The 17,294-nt window shown below is 45.5% G+C and overlaps 1 protein-coding gene across 2 annotated transcripts in view; it reads right to left on the bottom strand.

Moving 5' to 3' along the window:
* Positions 1-2,269: 2,269 nt before the first annotated feature.
* Positions 2,270-17,294, bottom strand: part of PMEPA1 (prostate transmembrane protein, androgen induced 1) — a 48,969-nt gene continuing 33,944 nt past the window's right edge. Inside the window, exons 2-4 of one of the 2 annotated variants that reach the window (XM_054081718.1) lie at positions 12,086-12,240; positions 5,576-5,629; positions 2,270-5,469 (exon numbers count right to left, since the gene is read on the bottom strand). In XM_054081718.1, the coding sequence (XP_053937693.1) occupies positions 4,924-5,469; positions 5,576-5,629; positions 12,086-12,240 (755 nt within the window). In that variant the 3' untranslated portion in view covers positions 2,270-4,923. Of the gene's footprint in view, positions 5,473-5,575; positions 5,630-12,085; positions 12,241-17,294 lie in introns of both variants that reach the window. The other variant, XM_009570200.2, reaches the window with a different exon arrangement.

The following is a 17,294-nucleotide window of genomic DNA, read 5'->3' as shown; positions in this document are numbered from 1 at the left end:
TAACAAGGAAGGGCGGAAACCACACAAATATCAAAAACTGAGAATATTCATTTTCCAATAGTCAAAAATAGGAAGAGCTTTTGAAATTACATCGTGATGGCAAACTCCGATTTTTGGGTAACAAAGCAAAAGGTGAAGGCAAATTTTCCAAAGTATTGTAAAATTTATTGTATAAGTATTGCAGCTTTTAGAATGACATATAATTGCCACTATCGGTTACTGTTACACAATAAGCGTTTACAACAGATTTTTGTAAATTGGCATCAGAGTACATATTCATACTAAAACAGCAAAATATAGATAAGTACTGCATTGCATGTGCTGTCAATAGTTTACATAAGTTTAAACTTGAACAGAACTCAGGATACAGGACTGCCTATAACAAACTCCAAAGCCAAAGCAATGCAACTGGAAGTTTAAGAAAATATTAACACAACGAAATGTGTCTATAAGGCAGGCAAATTAGGACTTTAATGTTGTCCTTCATGAGCTTCTATAGTACAGCAAAAATTTGAAGCGCGGTTTCTGGGAAACTTCTTTCTGTTTTTTTGTAGCTTTGTGTTGTACATAGAAAATCTCTGGATGATACAGAGACAGAGATTAAAAATTCGTTCTGTTCTCGCCTAGCACTCTTAATGTTACACATCTGGATTCAGTCTTTTCCCAATCCTTAGTAAAAATGTTGGGCTTTTATTTATTTTTTAATATAGCAGTTAGTGCAATTTTGTAGTTCAATACACATACAAAAGGGTGATCTCCAGAAAGCAGTTGGATTTCCTTATGCCCCCACTTCACATGGAATGAAGAGTGTAACAGTTATGGAAACGACGCACGAGATTAGTAAAGCTGAATCTTTAAACCGGTGGAATGGAGGGTTGCGAAGGGAACACAAGTTTTACCAGTGTCAGGCCTAAATAAAACCCATCCTTCCTCACCATCCTGATTGACAAAGCCTCATTCCCATTCCAGGCCATTAGGATTTAGGGGCACTTTAAGGATGCTGTTTGCCATACTGTGAGCTAAGAAACTCTGCAAGATTAACAACCCCTTTTTAAAGCTAACGTGACTTTAAAACTTCAAGCAAATAGACAGGCTAGGACAAGCGGTTGCTAAGCATTAGCAATGCCTTGTTTCTTCTGTATTCGATTGAAAAGAAATTATTCTTAAGGGGCCTGAACTTTTCTGCTGACAGCTGCAAGATGCTCGACTCTCCTACGGAGCAGGACCTCAGTCCAGCTGCTGGTACAGTTCTCTCCTGAGCTGCATGAAGGCCAGAAGGACACAACAGAGACATCAGCAAGGGCGTGCAAAGCAAATTCTCTGCCTTGGTGGCAACACAAGGACATGGGAACTGGGAAGATATGGACCCCAAGGCAAAAAGTAACATTAAATAGTGATTATAACAACAAGAACAATAATAAAAAAAGAACAGACCGTTATACTAAACACCCATTCAGAACTTGGAGTTGATCTGGGCCCCAGATCTGGTATCTGCACTTAAAATACACAGTTCTCGAGACTGCAAAGCAGAGCGATGGACAGAAGAAAGACAAAAGGTGACAACTTGGCTCCATCGCAGTGGACTCAAGTTGTACCCACTGCCTGAGACCTGGGGCTCCCCCAGCGCCGGGGCTCCAGCTGCTCCCCAGGGACACGCAGCAGCAGCGGGAAAGGTGGCAGCTTGGTTTGTGTTTGCGCATGGCATGGACTGAAAGGCATCATTTACGAAAGAAATTTGGTGTTGATGAGCCACCCCATCCCACACTCATTAAATTCCCCAAACCGGAGAAAGAGGTAAATGAAACTGGACCCAGAAACCCAACAAACTGATCCCTCAGCTGCAGATGCTTGAGAAATAAAAGCTCACACTGGGAGTGGACTGAGGAGAGAGAGAAAAAAATAACAGAGAATGAAAGAGAATAGGTTGAAATTTTGAGGACTTAAAAGCATGGAGCTGGGTTTAATTGCACAGCGTTTTCAGACCCTCTCCCACTTAACCTCTGCACCTTTTCAGACCCTACCCACCTCCCTGACCTCTCCATGGGGTTTGGAGGCTAAGGGACACAACAGGACAAGACAATCCCATTACTTAACAACCTCCAGTCCCCACGACACCTCCTTATTCACTGCTCAGTTTCAGGTATCTGATGCATATTCCACCCAAAACCTGCTGAGGTAACCAGGTTTTTTTTGTAGCAAATGAACTAATCCAGATCACAGAACACCTCCCACCCTCCCCCCTCCCCAACAAACCCCCCCCAACCCCAACACCACTATTCATGCATTTTGGCTCAAGAGGGCAGTAGATATTATATTTCGGTTTCTCTTTTGGTTGGTATCTCATTTACAATATCCACCACAGTTTCCTACCTCTATGGGTAGACAAATGTGCATAAATGTGTTCAAGTTCCCTTACAAACAGCCGGAGAAGAGCCGCGGCAGAGGGAGCAGCCTGCGTGGCCAGGCACACGGAGTTGCTCCTGGGAGCTGGCAGCGCTGCCGGGAAAGAAGGGACTGGAAAATTGAATGCAAGGTCCAAAGGAGCAAGAGACCAGACGCTGGTTACTTGTGGCGCTAACGATGATTTTGTTTTTCCCCTCTCTAAAAAGAGAGTGTTTCTCTTTCTTTAATAAGGCACTAAATAGACATGTTACATAAAGGAAAGATACATTTTAAAAACTCGTATAAATTCATCAGTTTTGTACCTTTCATGACAAACTAGATTTATTCCTTTGCATGACTATTTTTTTTTTTTGTGGCTTTTTTGTTTTTTAGGTCATCAAAATTTAGGTTACACGACTGTAAAGCTATGAAGATTTCAAGAGCTGTGGAAAAGCAGTTGGAAATATTGAGAAGGTACAGGACTCTTTCTAGGCAAAAATAAAAAAAAAAAGTGGAAAATAACGATCAAACTTCAAGTTCAGCTATTCATCGTCTTCTTTAAAATATATATAAATATTGTTCAAATGGTCAGAACTTCAAAACCATTCTCATGGTTTGGTTTTTTTTTTTTTCAAGTAATAGAAAAGTCACTTAAAAACAATAGTTATTGCCTTTATATCTTTCATTTATGTCACTCTACTAGATAGCATCCTGCGGAAAATGAAATCACACCTCCTTGTAAAAGCTTCGCTCTCTGTAGTTCCCCTACCAAGCGACCCTTCCTCGCGCTCAGAGAGATGCTCTCCCAGCTGGGGAGACGGGACCAGAGACAGGACTGAGAACAGCTTTATCCCTTTTGTTCTCTCACACGCTCTCGGGTTTCTCACTCGCTCACTCCACCACATACAAATCCACCACGAGGGTAAAACACCTACCAGACACCTACACAATACAAAAATGTAAACAATAGCATAATAAGACAAAATGCTTCTGAAACCAAGATAAATTAAGGACACCCAACGCTGGGCAGGTGGGACTGTGCTGCTGTGGATGAGGACATCTTCAGAAGAGGTAAAGGGGGTTGCTTCTAAAGCATTAAGCGTATTTCTTTAGCTTTTAATTAACATATCACAGGAGCAGATTCGTTTCCATCTACTGTATCTGACGCCTCTTTAGCTAGGATAATAAAGTAAAAAATAGCGATGACCAGAGGCAGCCCGAGGGACGGCGGAGCTGCAAGACACGGCTGCGCCCGTTTATTCCAAAGAGAGGTTTGGGAGTTTAACACAAAATGAAAAAGACTTTCACCACCGTCACACTTCTCAGCACATACTTTCAATGACTATTTAAACCCAAGCTGAAAGGCAGCCCATGGGTACGTTACCATTTGCTTATGTTAACTTTCATAATCACTGCTTTAGCTCCAAATAGGGTCCCCTTCAGTTGAACATCGAAAGAAATAAACCGAAAACCACTTTGTTCCTTCAGACACAGTTTATTCTCATCCCCACCACCCCCCTCAAAAAGTTAGAGGTTGTCCAAAAAAAAAAAAAAAAAATCAAGTAACTTTTGTCTGCTTCTGTCATTACTGACTCCCAGAAGCAGGGAGTTTTTATTTTACCTTCTTACTCCAATAATCTTACCGGATGACACACAGACACACATCAACTCCTCTTGCTTTGTAGGGAATGTATAAAGCCGTGACTGTCAGCAGCCACGTGCAGGGACTCTGGAAATTAAGGATTTGCATAAGATGCAGTCTCGCTCACCGCTCCTCCCAGGGCTGGCATCTCTACTTCAGCGATTTTCCACCCCTTCCAGCTACTTTGTTCTTCACTTTGACATATATCCCTTACCAGGTTCATGGTAGACATGATAGAGGCTTTGACCAACACAAGCACTGACATATTTATATTAAAAAATAGTGCAAAATTTCAACATTTATATAAATAACTCTAAACCCCTGCTTTTGATTTTTTTTGTTTTTTGTTTTTTTACAATGTAATACACGCTTTTTGAGTTGGCACTCAAAAAAATTGCCATTTTTCTTCTAGTTCAGAAAACAACTTTTTTTTTTTGTGAATAGGCCTCTTCTAATACAAAAATACTCCTGCTCCTTACACATACACTTTCTCTTATTTTTAATATATATTTATATATTTATATTGCAGATCTTTAAACAAAATGTTTTTGTGCAAATATTTTGTCTTTAAAGATAAGTGAAATAATCAAACAAAAAAAAAAAAGCATTCACACACAGCTCAACTAGAAACAAAACAAAAAAAGGACTACAGTTGATTTTTTTCCTTTTTTAAATGTCTAGACACAGCTCAATAAAGAAATGCTTTTGCAAGCTTGGTAGGCTTGTGCATTCAGACCAGACATAACAAGTAAATATTTATACACGGAGAGATGGGGAAGGGCTTTTTTTTTTTTTCTTTGCTCGTCTTCCTCAACTCTCTCTCTCTCTCCTTTTTCTTTTAAACAGAAGTGCAGAGTGTTTCATTTACTTTCTTGCTTTTTTCTTCTTTTTTTTTTTTTTTAAAAGGGGTGCCCTTTTTGTTTCTCTTTCTCTTTGTTCCACGCGGTTGTGCTCTCAAGGCCATTGATTTGTGAATGATGGAGTCTGCTGCCCTCCAAGATAGAAGGCATCCCGTTGTTGTTCTGCTGGTGCTGGTAAAACGTCGACCCCGGGTAGTGCCCTATCACCTCGCTGTACGTCGGCGGCGGTCCCTCCATCCTACCATTGCTCCCGTAGCAGGTCGCGCTGATGCCAGAGTTACTGCTGGGGGGGCACGGCCCCCCGTACACAGAGTTATCTATTAAGTCACTGTCAAAGATGGTTCTGTTGGGGGGAGCCCGGACAGACTCTCTGTTGAGCTCCATTTGCTGCTCGGGGTCTCGCAGCTGCAGCGTGCAGGGTCCCTGGTACGGGGGGGGCTCCTCGCCATCCGACAGCGAGATGGTGGGCGGCAGGTCGATCTCGTGCTGCATGTAGGGGTAAGTTGGCTGGAATCTATTAAAGCGGTCCCTCTGCAGAAAGGATGGCACTGCCAGGCGGTCGCTGGGTCTCGGCGTGTAGATTTGCTGCTGAGAGGGAGGAAAAAAAGAAGAGAGAAAAAGGGCAAGAAGTGTGAGACACGGCAGCCCAGGCCAACGGGAAAGGCAGCACCCCCAACTGCATCATCCTCACCTCTGTTATTCCATTCCCCGACACGGTGCTTTCCGAAGGCCACAGGCTTCCCTCCTGCATAGAAAGGAGAAAGAGTCCAGAGTGAGTCTGACTGCTAGCAGTGGGTGAGCTCCTTCAGCAAACGGCTCGCGCCACATTCCATCCCGCACCAGCAACCGCTGCTGCCGCCCTGGCTGTGGCGATGCGCAGCACCGACCCTGTTCTAAGCAGGCAGCCAAGCTCCAGTAGGGGTATTAGCTATTACCCTACATACTGGGTATCATATAGGCATACAGTAAGGGTATTAGCATAAAACCACTGAAAACCACCACTTCTGATTAAAATTTCCCTCCATTTTCACTTCCATTTTTATTTAATAGATCACTTGCAGAATGAATGATGAGAACGACACCAACAAACAACGCTCTCTCATTTGCAGACTTCCCCCCTCCCGCCCACACCCACCCAGCATGTTTCTCTCCCTGGTTCAAACATGCCAGAGGAGTATTTTGCAATTTGTGATCCATGAGGCGTGGGTGATTCACAAGACATCAGAAAATGCTCTCTGAAATAATGACAAGATTTAAAAAAATAAAAAAAAAACCAACCCAACCCTGAAAAACCTCACACCCACATTCTGATGCACACAATCAAGGAAATCAAGGGAAAATAAAGATAATAAGCGAATAACTAAATGTTAAGCCTAATTTTGATTTGGCTAAAAAAAAAAAAAAATAAAAATAGAAATCTATAGGAACAGGATGGTTCTAAAGTACTTTTCCTCCAAAAGGATAAGTGGTCCTTGGTTTAAACAGACTGATGAACTGTGGTCTAGAGGCGTTCTTCTGCTGCGAGCATCACCCTAACCTTGCAATCCCAACTCAGGCGCCAGCAACCCCAGGCATGATAAAGCCACAAGACGATTTCCCCCAAACCATGAGTTTAGTTTGCAAATCATGATCAAAACAAACAAACAAAGCTTCTTCCCCTTTGCTAGTGATACTCAGAGCACACACAGTTCATCTCAGACACTTTTGCCTTAAGAACTAAAGTATTTAAATATTGCTAATATTCACATAAGGCAATCTCCCTCTGGCAGGCAGGGCTGGAGGAACACAAGCCAGAAGGCTCATAATGAGAACCTGCAAGAGCTGGCGCTTCTCTGCTCCTTGCAGGTGAATCTCCAGTTCTGGCACTGGCAAGTCAGGCACATGCAGAAGCATTTACCACCAGTGGAAAGAAAATGCTAAGTGTGTTTCTTTTTCCCCTTTCAGGTGTCCCATCTAAAGGGCGTTCTCAGAGCCAGCCTATGCAGTAGGGTTCTCCAGACGAGCAAACCACAAACTTTTCTACTATGAAAACACTTGTTTCTATAATAACTGGCAATGGTTGTCCAGGCAGCACAGTGCCCGCTGAAAGGCCATAAAGAGCTGCAAGGCTATTGCAGCACTGCAGACACCTTCGCTGGTAAAGTCAGAAGGGATTTTGCCTGTCTGATGCGCCCTGGATCTCACCCAGCTGTAAAGCACATCTGGCCTAATACCAGGCTGCAGCACACAAGGCAAAAACATCGCTGCGTACCTTTGCAGCTACCAGAGTAAGCAGCTGAGCGGCATCTCTGCTCCCCCCAGGAGCATCTCGGACGGCAGACTGACCGGGGATGCCCCCACAGGCAAGCGCCAACCCCAACACCCGCAGCAGGAGCCTCAACACGCAGGCACCTCGCAATACGCATCTGGCTGCCCAAAACACAGGGCCAGCACCACGGTAAAATTTTCAAAGGAGCAGTCAGTTATATTCCCCCTCTCTCCTACTCTCCCCCCTTCTGCTTTTTTCTTCTTTATTTTCCCCAGCTTTGGAATGCGGTTTCTCCTGTGGCATTGCATGTGGTATCAGATACGGAGAGAATTCCATCAGGCTCCTGTTTTTGAAGCTCTGCACGTAAACCTCAAGGCAGTCCTGTTGCCAGTGCAAAGAACACAGTGATTTATATGGAAATGAGATGGCCTAGATTCTTCCCACTTCTTGCTGGTTTTTAGGGAGCATCTCCTTGGAGCAGAGGTTAAGTGCCGCAATAGCAGCATCCTCGCTGGCTATAGCTAACGAACGCGCTGGCTGAGCTGTGTCTCACACAGTCCTTCCTGAGCAACGTGGCCCATGTTTTATACAGACCTTGAGACTTCAATACGCAACTGTTTACACAGGCATCAACTGTTTAGTCTGGTCCATTTTACATGTATTTCTTGCCTGCAGCGGCAGTCTGCACTCAAATTCCCCCAGCAGACAAAAGACCCAAGAGGAACCGCATCTGCTGCAGATCAAATCCTCGCTTCTAACCCCTCTGCTCAGCCACAGTGCTGACACCAAAGGGCACGGGGAGTGGTTCCAGCGCTGCCACACACACTGCCAGCCCTTCACTTCAACCCAAAGGACACCGAAGCAGCGGGCAGGAGCGGGAAGCACTCCGAAAACTGTGTTTACTTTGCCACATCCCCGTGGCAGACTTCCTGAGCAGCGAGTACCCCGCTGCCTTCTGCTAGATGTTTTATATTTAACTTGGCGGTGGGCAGTGCCATGGCAATATCCCATCTGCTTCCCCTTTTCCCTGGAGTGATGTCAGCCAGCTCCCGCGAGGGCGGCTGCAGCCTGGCGCTTCCCGGCTTGCGGAGCATTGCCATGCTCGGCTTGGGGCTTCCCGTTGCGGTGGGCAATTGGGAGGGCATGTACACACTCTTACATGAGCTGTTCCATCCCAAAGTCTCCCCTACCCCTAAAGTACCTACTCACCAAAGCCTGCACCCAATATCCCAACCCAGGTGTTTAGAAGAAAAGCCCTGGCTCAGAGATTAAACTCATCTGTTCATCCAGATGCTCCAGGCGGCATGTGGATGCAAGAATTGCAAACCAGTGGAAACACCACTAAAATGGGATATGCAGAGAGATAGAGCAGACGGGAGATCCATTTCCTATAGGAGCTGGGTCTCTGCAGCCAGCATTAACCACTTCTCCTGGGACTCCAGGGCTCAGCCTGGGCACACGTATGTGCCCACGACTGACCGGCCACAGCACACTCACCGCTCCCCGACACCAACCCTCCGACTCACCCGCTGCTGTCAAGCCCATCTGCCTAACGGCTCATCTCTCCGAAAAGCTTAACAGTGGGATTAAAATTGCTGGAAATTGGTAGTCAGAGAGGGCAAATCCTCAGAGATAAAAACATACGGACTTTCGTCTTCACGCTTTGGCTGTGGGGCAGCTCCACAGAGCCAAGCAAAATTGCTGCCCTGCGGGGAGCAGCACCTCTGAAAATCCGCACGGCTCTCCTTGCTCGTCTGATTTTCAGAATACTGAGGACTTGAGTTCACTTCAACAATGGCTGAGTCTAGAAAGCTATGGTGTTTTGAAACGAAAGCTGAGATTCTGACATCTGATGAGCAATACAGCTGTAAAAGCCTCCGCAAGTATTCCAGGACTCACTGCAGAACCTAAAATTACTTTTAATTTCTTTTTAGAGATCAATCTTTGACTTTTATAGAACTGCTTGTTTTAGCAATGTCAAAGAATTTTCTCTGTAAAAATGAACAGTGCAGATTAAGACTCAGCCTTCAGGAGGACTTCTATTTTCCATTCTGGGGGACAAAGGTATGCTTGGAGATGGCATTTAAACCAATTTTTCTTGGGGGATGGGGATCTCCTGTTCCAGAGGTACAGGGACAGTGGCATTCCTATTGCAAGAAAATAAACTTAGCATTTCTTAAATATTTTTAGTTCTGGGAAAATAAATGTAATTGTTATAAGGACACAGAGGTTATGTACAGCGAGACCAGTGATGGAGAAAAGCAAGACATAATACAGAATTCCTTGCTAGCAAGAACCACATTTAAAAAAACCTTTAGGGAAATTAATTTCTCCTTCAGTTGTAATTTTTGAGCTACAACAACAAAAAAGGACAACTCTGGCAGACCTAGCAGCATCCTGACCATGGGATGAACTACGTTAATATTTCAGAAGACGAAAAGCGTGTATGTAGCTCCGGTGCCCGCCTGTGGTCACGACAACAAAATGAAGTTTGGGATTTAAAAAGCCCAACACCAGTTCAGTGCAAGTTTAATGACTTACATAAACCGGTACCCAGTTCAGCATAGCCTCTGCCTGCAGCCTTCAGCACTTGTTTAGACTGGAGCTGCTTTCTACAAAAGACAAGCTGCGCTGCATCCGAAAGAAGCAACCTTTAAAATCTTTATTATGATTGATCCCACCTTAATGAGCTTCCTGCTCAGCACACAAGGGGCCTCTCCATCCCCTCAGGAGGGCACTCGGGCCACAGGGAAGCTTCGCTCCCACTCCATCACTCTGGGCTTGCAGCAGAGAAAGGGGCAGGGAGAAGAATTATAAAGAAGGGAAAAGCCCCCAAATTTGCATTTCTCTCCTTAGCTCTGAGAAAGGTCTTGAAGACTCCACATCTGAGATCTAGCAGACGTGCTTGGCTAAAAAGTCATTTAGTCCCTGATGCGTCTGAAGGCTGAATAAATAACAAACAGAGCTGTTTCATTGGGGATATCGAGCCAAAAAAAAGGCTGGAAATTTTTGCTGGTGAAATTAAAAAAAAAAAATTAAAAAAAATAAAAAAGAAAAAAGAGGGGAAAGGCATTATTTTTTAAACACTCAACAATTTTTGATTGAATCTGAATTTTTTTCAATTCCTATGTGATTTTCTCTTCTCTTTCCATGTTAGTTGCCTTTCTTCTTTTTAAAGAAAATAAAACAGGCCACTTCAGAAAACAGAAATTAATATATTAGAAGAAAAAAAGGCTTGATCTGATATTTGCTTTGAAAAATTTTAAATTAAACATTTTGGTACTGTTTAAACATTCTGAACATAATAAAATAGTGAAAAATCTGAAAATGTGAAAATTTTTGCTATTTTTATAAACTCAAATGCTCAGGTGCCCACATTCTGCTACTGTTGGAAGCAGATGCATGGGACAATAAAGAGATATCAGATTTGTGTAGCTCCCAGAGGGGCCAAGATACACGCGGGGAGTTTAGCTCTGCCCCCCAAAGCAGGCAGGTGCTTGAGCACTCGCCACCCTCGTGCCGGCTGGTTTGACGCAGGACCACGCACTCCCAACCTTTGATTGTGTTGCACAGCATCGATACACGACCACGAGCTGAGCTCACTGCCGCGTCCTCTGGAGACACGCTCCACAGCTCCAACTGAGCTTGGGGTTTGCAGAGCTCCCCTTCCCAAGAGGTGCCTTACCCGCTTCGGCACAAAGAGTCTGAGAAGGGACCTTCTTCTGCTCTGTATTGTGTGACAAAAAGAGCAACTATGGAGCAGAGGGACAGCTTGCGCCCTGAGCGCCTGCGGGCTCGACAGCCTTCAACAGCGCTGCACTGAAGCCTTCTGCAATAGAAGATTTTAGCTATCCCCCTCTCTTAAAAAAAAAAAAAGAAATATAGAAGGAAAAAAAAAAAGAAGAAAGCAATTCCAGTATTTGATCTTTCCCCCCCAGCAAGCATGGATTTGATACAAGAGAGCATGGCCCCACACAGACGATGGCAAGGCAGCACCGGTGTGCTCAGCCTGCCCTGGAAGCCTGCAGAGGAGAGGGCGCACAGCAGCGACCTTGAGGAGGCCCTATCGTTTACAGAGCTTTAAGATCCTTCAGGCTGAACGCTAAAAGAAAAGAAAAGAGTATCAGCACAAGATATCCCTGCACTGAAGACAGAGCGCATGCACCCCTTCCAAGAAAACATGATGTCTTTTCTCCACAGGTTCTTGTTCTGAGCTGCTGCATTTGAGGAAACTGCATAAACCAACATCTGCCTCGAGGCTGGAGAGGCTCCCTCTGAGTCCCCATCAGAGGTACAATTAACACCTTTCTCCCTGGGTCTTTATGAGGCAGGGAGCCTGGGTTACACAGGGACATCTCCTCTTGGAGAGAGATGCCCGCTTGTCTTGCTGTCGAGTGTTTCCTGACCCCTCCACCACAGTAATGGCAGCATCGCTGGTGAAAACTGGAGAAAGTCTTTCAGGATTTCCTGTTCTCTTCAAGGCAGGCAATAAGTTTTTATGCAGTCATTTGAGACTCTCCAACCAGAGCCACCAAAGGACTTGGCAGTTTGCAGCTGTTAAGGGCACGCATACGCACACCAACCAGCTGAGGGTACGTGGTGGTTTCAGGAACAGGAAACCCCAGGAACAGTCTTGTGCAGCTACTTTACTGATGTAAATTCTGAATTGCAAAGCTCAGGGCAAAGGCAGAGGCTATGACTGTCCATATATTACAGCATATAGCACCTTGAAGAGCCAGAGGCATCCCTAAAAGGGATCCCCTGCCCTAGTAACTGAGAGACAGAAGATGATGCCAAGACCCAATCGGCAGGGTGTCTCTGCATGCAGTGTCGAGTGGCACACGGGCAAACACGATCCAAACGAATGCCTTTGGCTCTAATGTTTCCCCAATGTCAGATCATTTGGCAAACAGCCCAGGATGACGCAGGCTGGAAGAGCCAGGTGTGACTTACTGATGAGAGGTTCTCGTCTCTCCGCCTCCCTTGGCTGTGCCGGCTGATGAAGGATCGCGCAGAGAGTTTGTAGTGGTTCAGCAGACACGTGATCACCACCACCATCACCATCATCACCACCACGATTATGATTATCTGTACAAACTCCAACTCCGCTGCAAGAGAGACAGACAGACTTTTAAGCCACCAGAAAAAGCAGCATGTAATTGAGCACAAGAAGAACTATGTGGCCAAGATGTCAATGACACCACTGCATCCTTGCCCCATAAAGCTTTCACACATGCCTGCTCTGAGCCCAGCTATTTAGTTAATAAAAAACTCATTAATTCACTTCTTCAGAGCCACAGAAGAGTGTCTAGAAGGGATCTTTAAAGACTATCTACAAAGCAGTGTTTCCAAGCTACAATGCAGACAGGACTTCCCAAAGCCCTCCCAGCTGCAGTCTATCACCGCCAGGTACGAAAGCAGCAGCATCCCAGCGCCTCATGTGCTTCGCTCGGGATGACAGAGCCATGAACCAGCATAATTTATCCTAATTAAGCAGTTTAGCTAAATGCAAGCTAAATTTCTGCAACTCTGTTCCCACCACCACCGCTCCTTTCTCCAGGGAGGACTGGACTGACATTCTTGGCCCATCCTCACACCAGTCACACCCCTCCTCTGTCACAGGTCTCAGACAGCGGCACGGGGAGCCCGTGGCACAGCAGGGCAGGCACCGGCGCTGGCAGCCCCCCTCTCCCCAACCCCAGCCCACCCGCCACAGGGCACAGGCAGGGAGACCTCCTGCTTTCCGGTGAGATGCCAGACAGGCATGATGTGGCTGCTCACGGGGACCACATCCCAGAGCTCCAGACATTCCTCAGCTCCGATCTCGGCCAGCTGACAGTAGCAGCTTGAGTGGCATGAACTGGCATAAAGGAAAACTGCCAAAAAAATCCTCCAAACAAACAAGAACAAGCAAACAACGGACTATCCGTTAACTCTGCAGACACTTGGCAGGAGGCACTAAGAAGCGGCTCCTAAAATTTCCTAAGGAAATAACTCCTCACACCTCTCCGAGCCTAAGGAAAATTGACTACTGGAGGCAAACACAACGTTGGGGTCATTATTTCCATGCATCCGGCATCCAGGGAGCAAACACCAAGGCCAAACTGCTTGGTTGCTCCCACCAAGGCCCCTCGTGCCAGCAGCACCCAGGACCAGGCAGCAGCACCTCCGGTGCACATCGTAAAGGAGGGGCCAGACCAGCAAAATTCAACACTTCTAGGGATTTAAACTTTGTTTGCATCTCATTAGGGGCAGCTCTAAAATCCATTTTTGGAAAGCTGTGCCTTAAGCTATGATGGATACTGCACTTCTATTTTATCCCTACAGGCGCACACATACGTATCTGTAGATACAAAGGAGGTCTCATCGTGCTCCGAGGGCAGCATCGCGCTGCCCGTACCGGCTGGCGTGGCTTCTGCTGAGTCAGGCAAATTTAATTTTATTTTCTTTATGGAAAGTTTTCTCCTGGCAGGTGGCATTTCAGTGCCAGTAAAAGCAAATAAATGTCAAGAAAACAGTCCAGGTGGTGAGTGCTGCCAGTTACCTCAGAGCTCATTCTGCTAAACAGCAGCTATTTCTGCCATTGCCCAAAATGCTTAACGAGCTCTGCCCACCACCTTCAGACAGCAGAATTATGCCTTGAAAGCAGGAGGCTTATCTGTCACTTCAAGTGAGATGTATGAGTGACTCGCAGCCCATACACTTACAGTACCCCTAAAATGCAGCTGACTCTACGCTGGAAGACTGCACATGGGATGGGAAGAGAGGGATTAAGAGCCAGGCATTGCAAAGGAGTTTTTCCTTAAAAATGCATTTTAGCTAAAGGCATCTCCTTAAAAGAGGAGCTCTGGCTCTTTCAAAGCAACCCTAGCAAGGTGTCCGAGTGCCACTGTAATGGGAATAGCCTGGAAAAAAACACATTCCAAACAACTTATGATCCAGTCCCAAAGCAGCAGCACAACTCACCCACGGGAACAAGAGGAGACTGGACCCAAGAGCTGCCAGGAGTGCGCTTGTGCCGGAGGAACGAGCTCAAACAGGAGCTCATTTCTTCTAAACACAAATCAGATTAAACAGATGTACAAATGCACCAAAACATTAAGGGCCGGGAAAAGAGAAGGATGCAATATAGTTCAAAAAAAGGCACCGTGTCTCTTCCCGTGTTGTCCCCGCTATGTAGGAGAGCAGCCCTACACAGCCCAAAGGCACGTCCTAGTGCCGGCTGCACCTGCAGGCACTGAGAGCATCCCCGCTGACCTCCAGCATGGACCAGCAGGGAGAAGCCCCAGCCAGGCACGGGACATCCCACAGCTTCCCTGGGTGCTCTCCAGGTCACCCACAAAAAGACAGTTCCCATGGGAACACTGACCCAGAGCTCCTCTACCTCACCTACACATGAGCAGCAGAGCCTGCAGGCTGGAGAGCAGCTACCGGGCTTGGGTGCAGAGCCTGCTTTTGGCAGAATTCATTACAGAACACATTAAACATAAAAACAACCAAGATTTTTAGGAAAATGAGTCAATTTGGCCTCAAAACGCAGCATGTGCTTTGGCCACAGTAAGAAAACACAAGAAAAAAATATAAATGGGGCTAGTGACAGAAAACTTCCTTTTCTGCTAAAACAGGTTATATTTCTGAAGAAAAACAAGACCAAGGTAGCTGTAAATGAAAGTTCCTTTCCTAGGACGAGAGGTCCCTTAAACGAACCAAACCTTGCAAAACTGGTCACGGTACTTGGGTGACACAGGTGAAGTTTTGACCATCAGGAAATGTTGCCTTAATTCCTTCCTCAGAAGGGACACACGCAAGATGTGTCATTTACAAACAACCTAAGTCAAGCTTCCTGTACACACATACAGACACATAAGAAAGAGTGGGAATTCCATCAGGATCTGGGACAAGACAACACACCAGCATCTCGACCATCCCCATCCAGCCCTGAACACTGTTTATTCTTGGCTCTGGGACTCCTGTGATTGGGGTGTTACAAAACAGTTGCCAAGGGGTGCAATAGTAAGCCACAGCATGATTCCCACAAGGAAGGGGATGCTGCTTTCCAACAGGGACATTCCTCCTGCCCCATCTCTCCCTCACGTGGTCTCCTGGAGCTGGATGGGCTGGACACCCACACGGACCACGGAGCAACCCCAGGAGGCACAGGAGGTGTTTGGCCATGCATCATGCCTTGCTCTTCAAAGTGAAAACTGAGCCGTTTGAATGTGGAGTCCACATTCATGGCAATCATACTGGCATTACCAATAGAAGAGCAACCTTATTATCTTGGGAGGAGGGAGAATAATTAAGCTGCAAAATAACATTCTGTAAACAGGTTTGGTGAAACGCATCGGAATGATAAAGCCTGATCATTCCCCTCATTCAGACTTTGGTCTTTTTAAGCCTTGCCCATCTCCAGCGCCCTTCATTAACACAGGGAGGCAAACTGCAGTGAGCACATCTACCCTTGTCCTGCAACACAGACAATAGCTGAACACGTTTAAGTATCTTATACGAGAAATGTATCTGCCCCCACATCATCTTTGGTGGTGCTGCTAAAATTAAAATGCTGTATGCATACATGAAGAGGTCAAACCAACCAGGAACCTCTGCTCTCTGCACCAGCAGGAGCTCAGGGAAGAGTAGAGGGCACACAGTGCCCTTAGTTTTGCTCTACCTCGAGCCCAGCCTACAAGGAGCAGCACAGCCTCGCAGTGCCAAGGAGCAAACATCACGTACGCGATGAGCTTTAATCTCAAAAATGCTCACGTTGCCCAACCTGGCCTTTGGAAAAAATAAAATAAAAATCAAACCAAACCAAAAAAGTCCCACACACTCAATTTGTGCTTTTAAAGTTTCAAGAGACTCATACCCACTCAAGGTGCCAAAGTTTCTGCCAACTCTCCCTGTTTCAACTTGTCCTCACGGGCTTTATTTGCAGAAGGGGGGGAAAACCCCAACACACTGGAAAGCTGGATATACTCGGCAAGATTTTATCCAAGCAGCTCAGTCAAACTAATGAAGAAAGATCATTAAAAACCCAAACTTTGAGTTAATATGTTATTATACAAGTGCAATTCAGCTGCTATGCTAATAAAAAGCCTTTGGGGAATGAAAAACAAGCCAAACTGCAAAGCACATAATTTATAATTCTACTGGTATTCTTAAAAACACATACAGAACAAAACAAGAAAAAAAAAAAACCTCAACACATTTTGTATTTGGCTTCCTAATCATTGTCACTTTTCAATTAGAAGAGACCTCATTCCATTTCTCTCTGTAATTTTCCCCAAGGGAAGTGTTATAAATGCACTAGGCTTCACAAGCTGGGCATAGTCAGCCTCCAAATGCAAAGTAAGGTCACACTAATTTAATTTTGCATAATTTTTACTCCAGAATACGTTTCAAACTAACAGGTTCAGACATCACATTTAAGTGACACAACCTGCTTTTCTGTATTTTCTGTCTAGACGCTGCAGCTTTGGGAGTCCGTAAGCACGCATGCAACTGTTTTGCAACTAAGCATTTTCCTCCCAGATTCTCACCATCCTGAAACTGGATATTCGTGATCAAGTAAAATCACTTGTCACATCCCATTCTTCAAGTTTGTTACTGTTTGCCACTCTAAACCCCATGTGGCCTTGAATAAGGCTTTCACAGTAGATTATAGTGTTACATTAATAAATGATAGGAGAGTCCACTCTTTCCAAAGCCTGCAGACTCCGCAATGTGCCGGCTGTGGCTGTTCTCCTGCTCAGAGGGCTTTTTGGAGGCAAGCAGCACTCCTCCTACCAAGGAACGCTATTTACAGTTCAATAAAGGCAGAAAGGTGCATCTCAGATCTTCCTTGAGTGCCTACGAACAAAATGTTCAGCACCCACAGGTTTAAGATGTATTAATATTTTTGCAAGGCAGGAGAGCTGTTTGAGTCAACGGTGATGCCGGGAGTGTTGAGCCTCTGCATGCACACACGGTTCACAGAGCCCGCAGGGGACACGAGACTACGATATACTTTAAATGTGTTTCGTTACCTTTTACAGCTATACTACAGTTCATAAAATGCTTGCTATAAACTTTATTAATGCTCTTCCTTCCACAGAGTTATCACTGCTGAAGACAAACACCGCAAAGTATAAAGAAAAAAAACCCCCACACCTGCATTTTGCTG

Source organism: Cuculus canorus, chromosome 16 (assembly GCF_017976375.1).
Source record: "Cuculus canorus isolate bCucCan1 chromosome 16, bCucCan1.pri, whole genome shotgun sequence".
NCBI lineage: Eukaryota > Metazoa > Chordata > Aves > Cuculiformes > Cuculidae > Cuculus > Cuculus canorus.
Note: the sequence above shows the minus strand (reverse complement) of the source record. Positions and strands in the feature narration are given on the sequence as shown.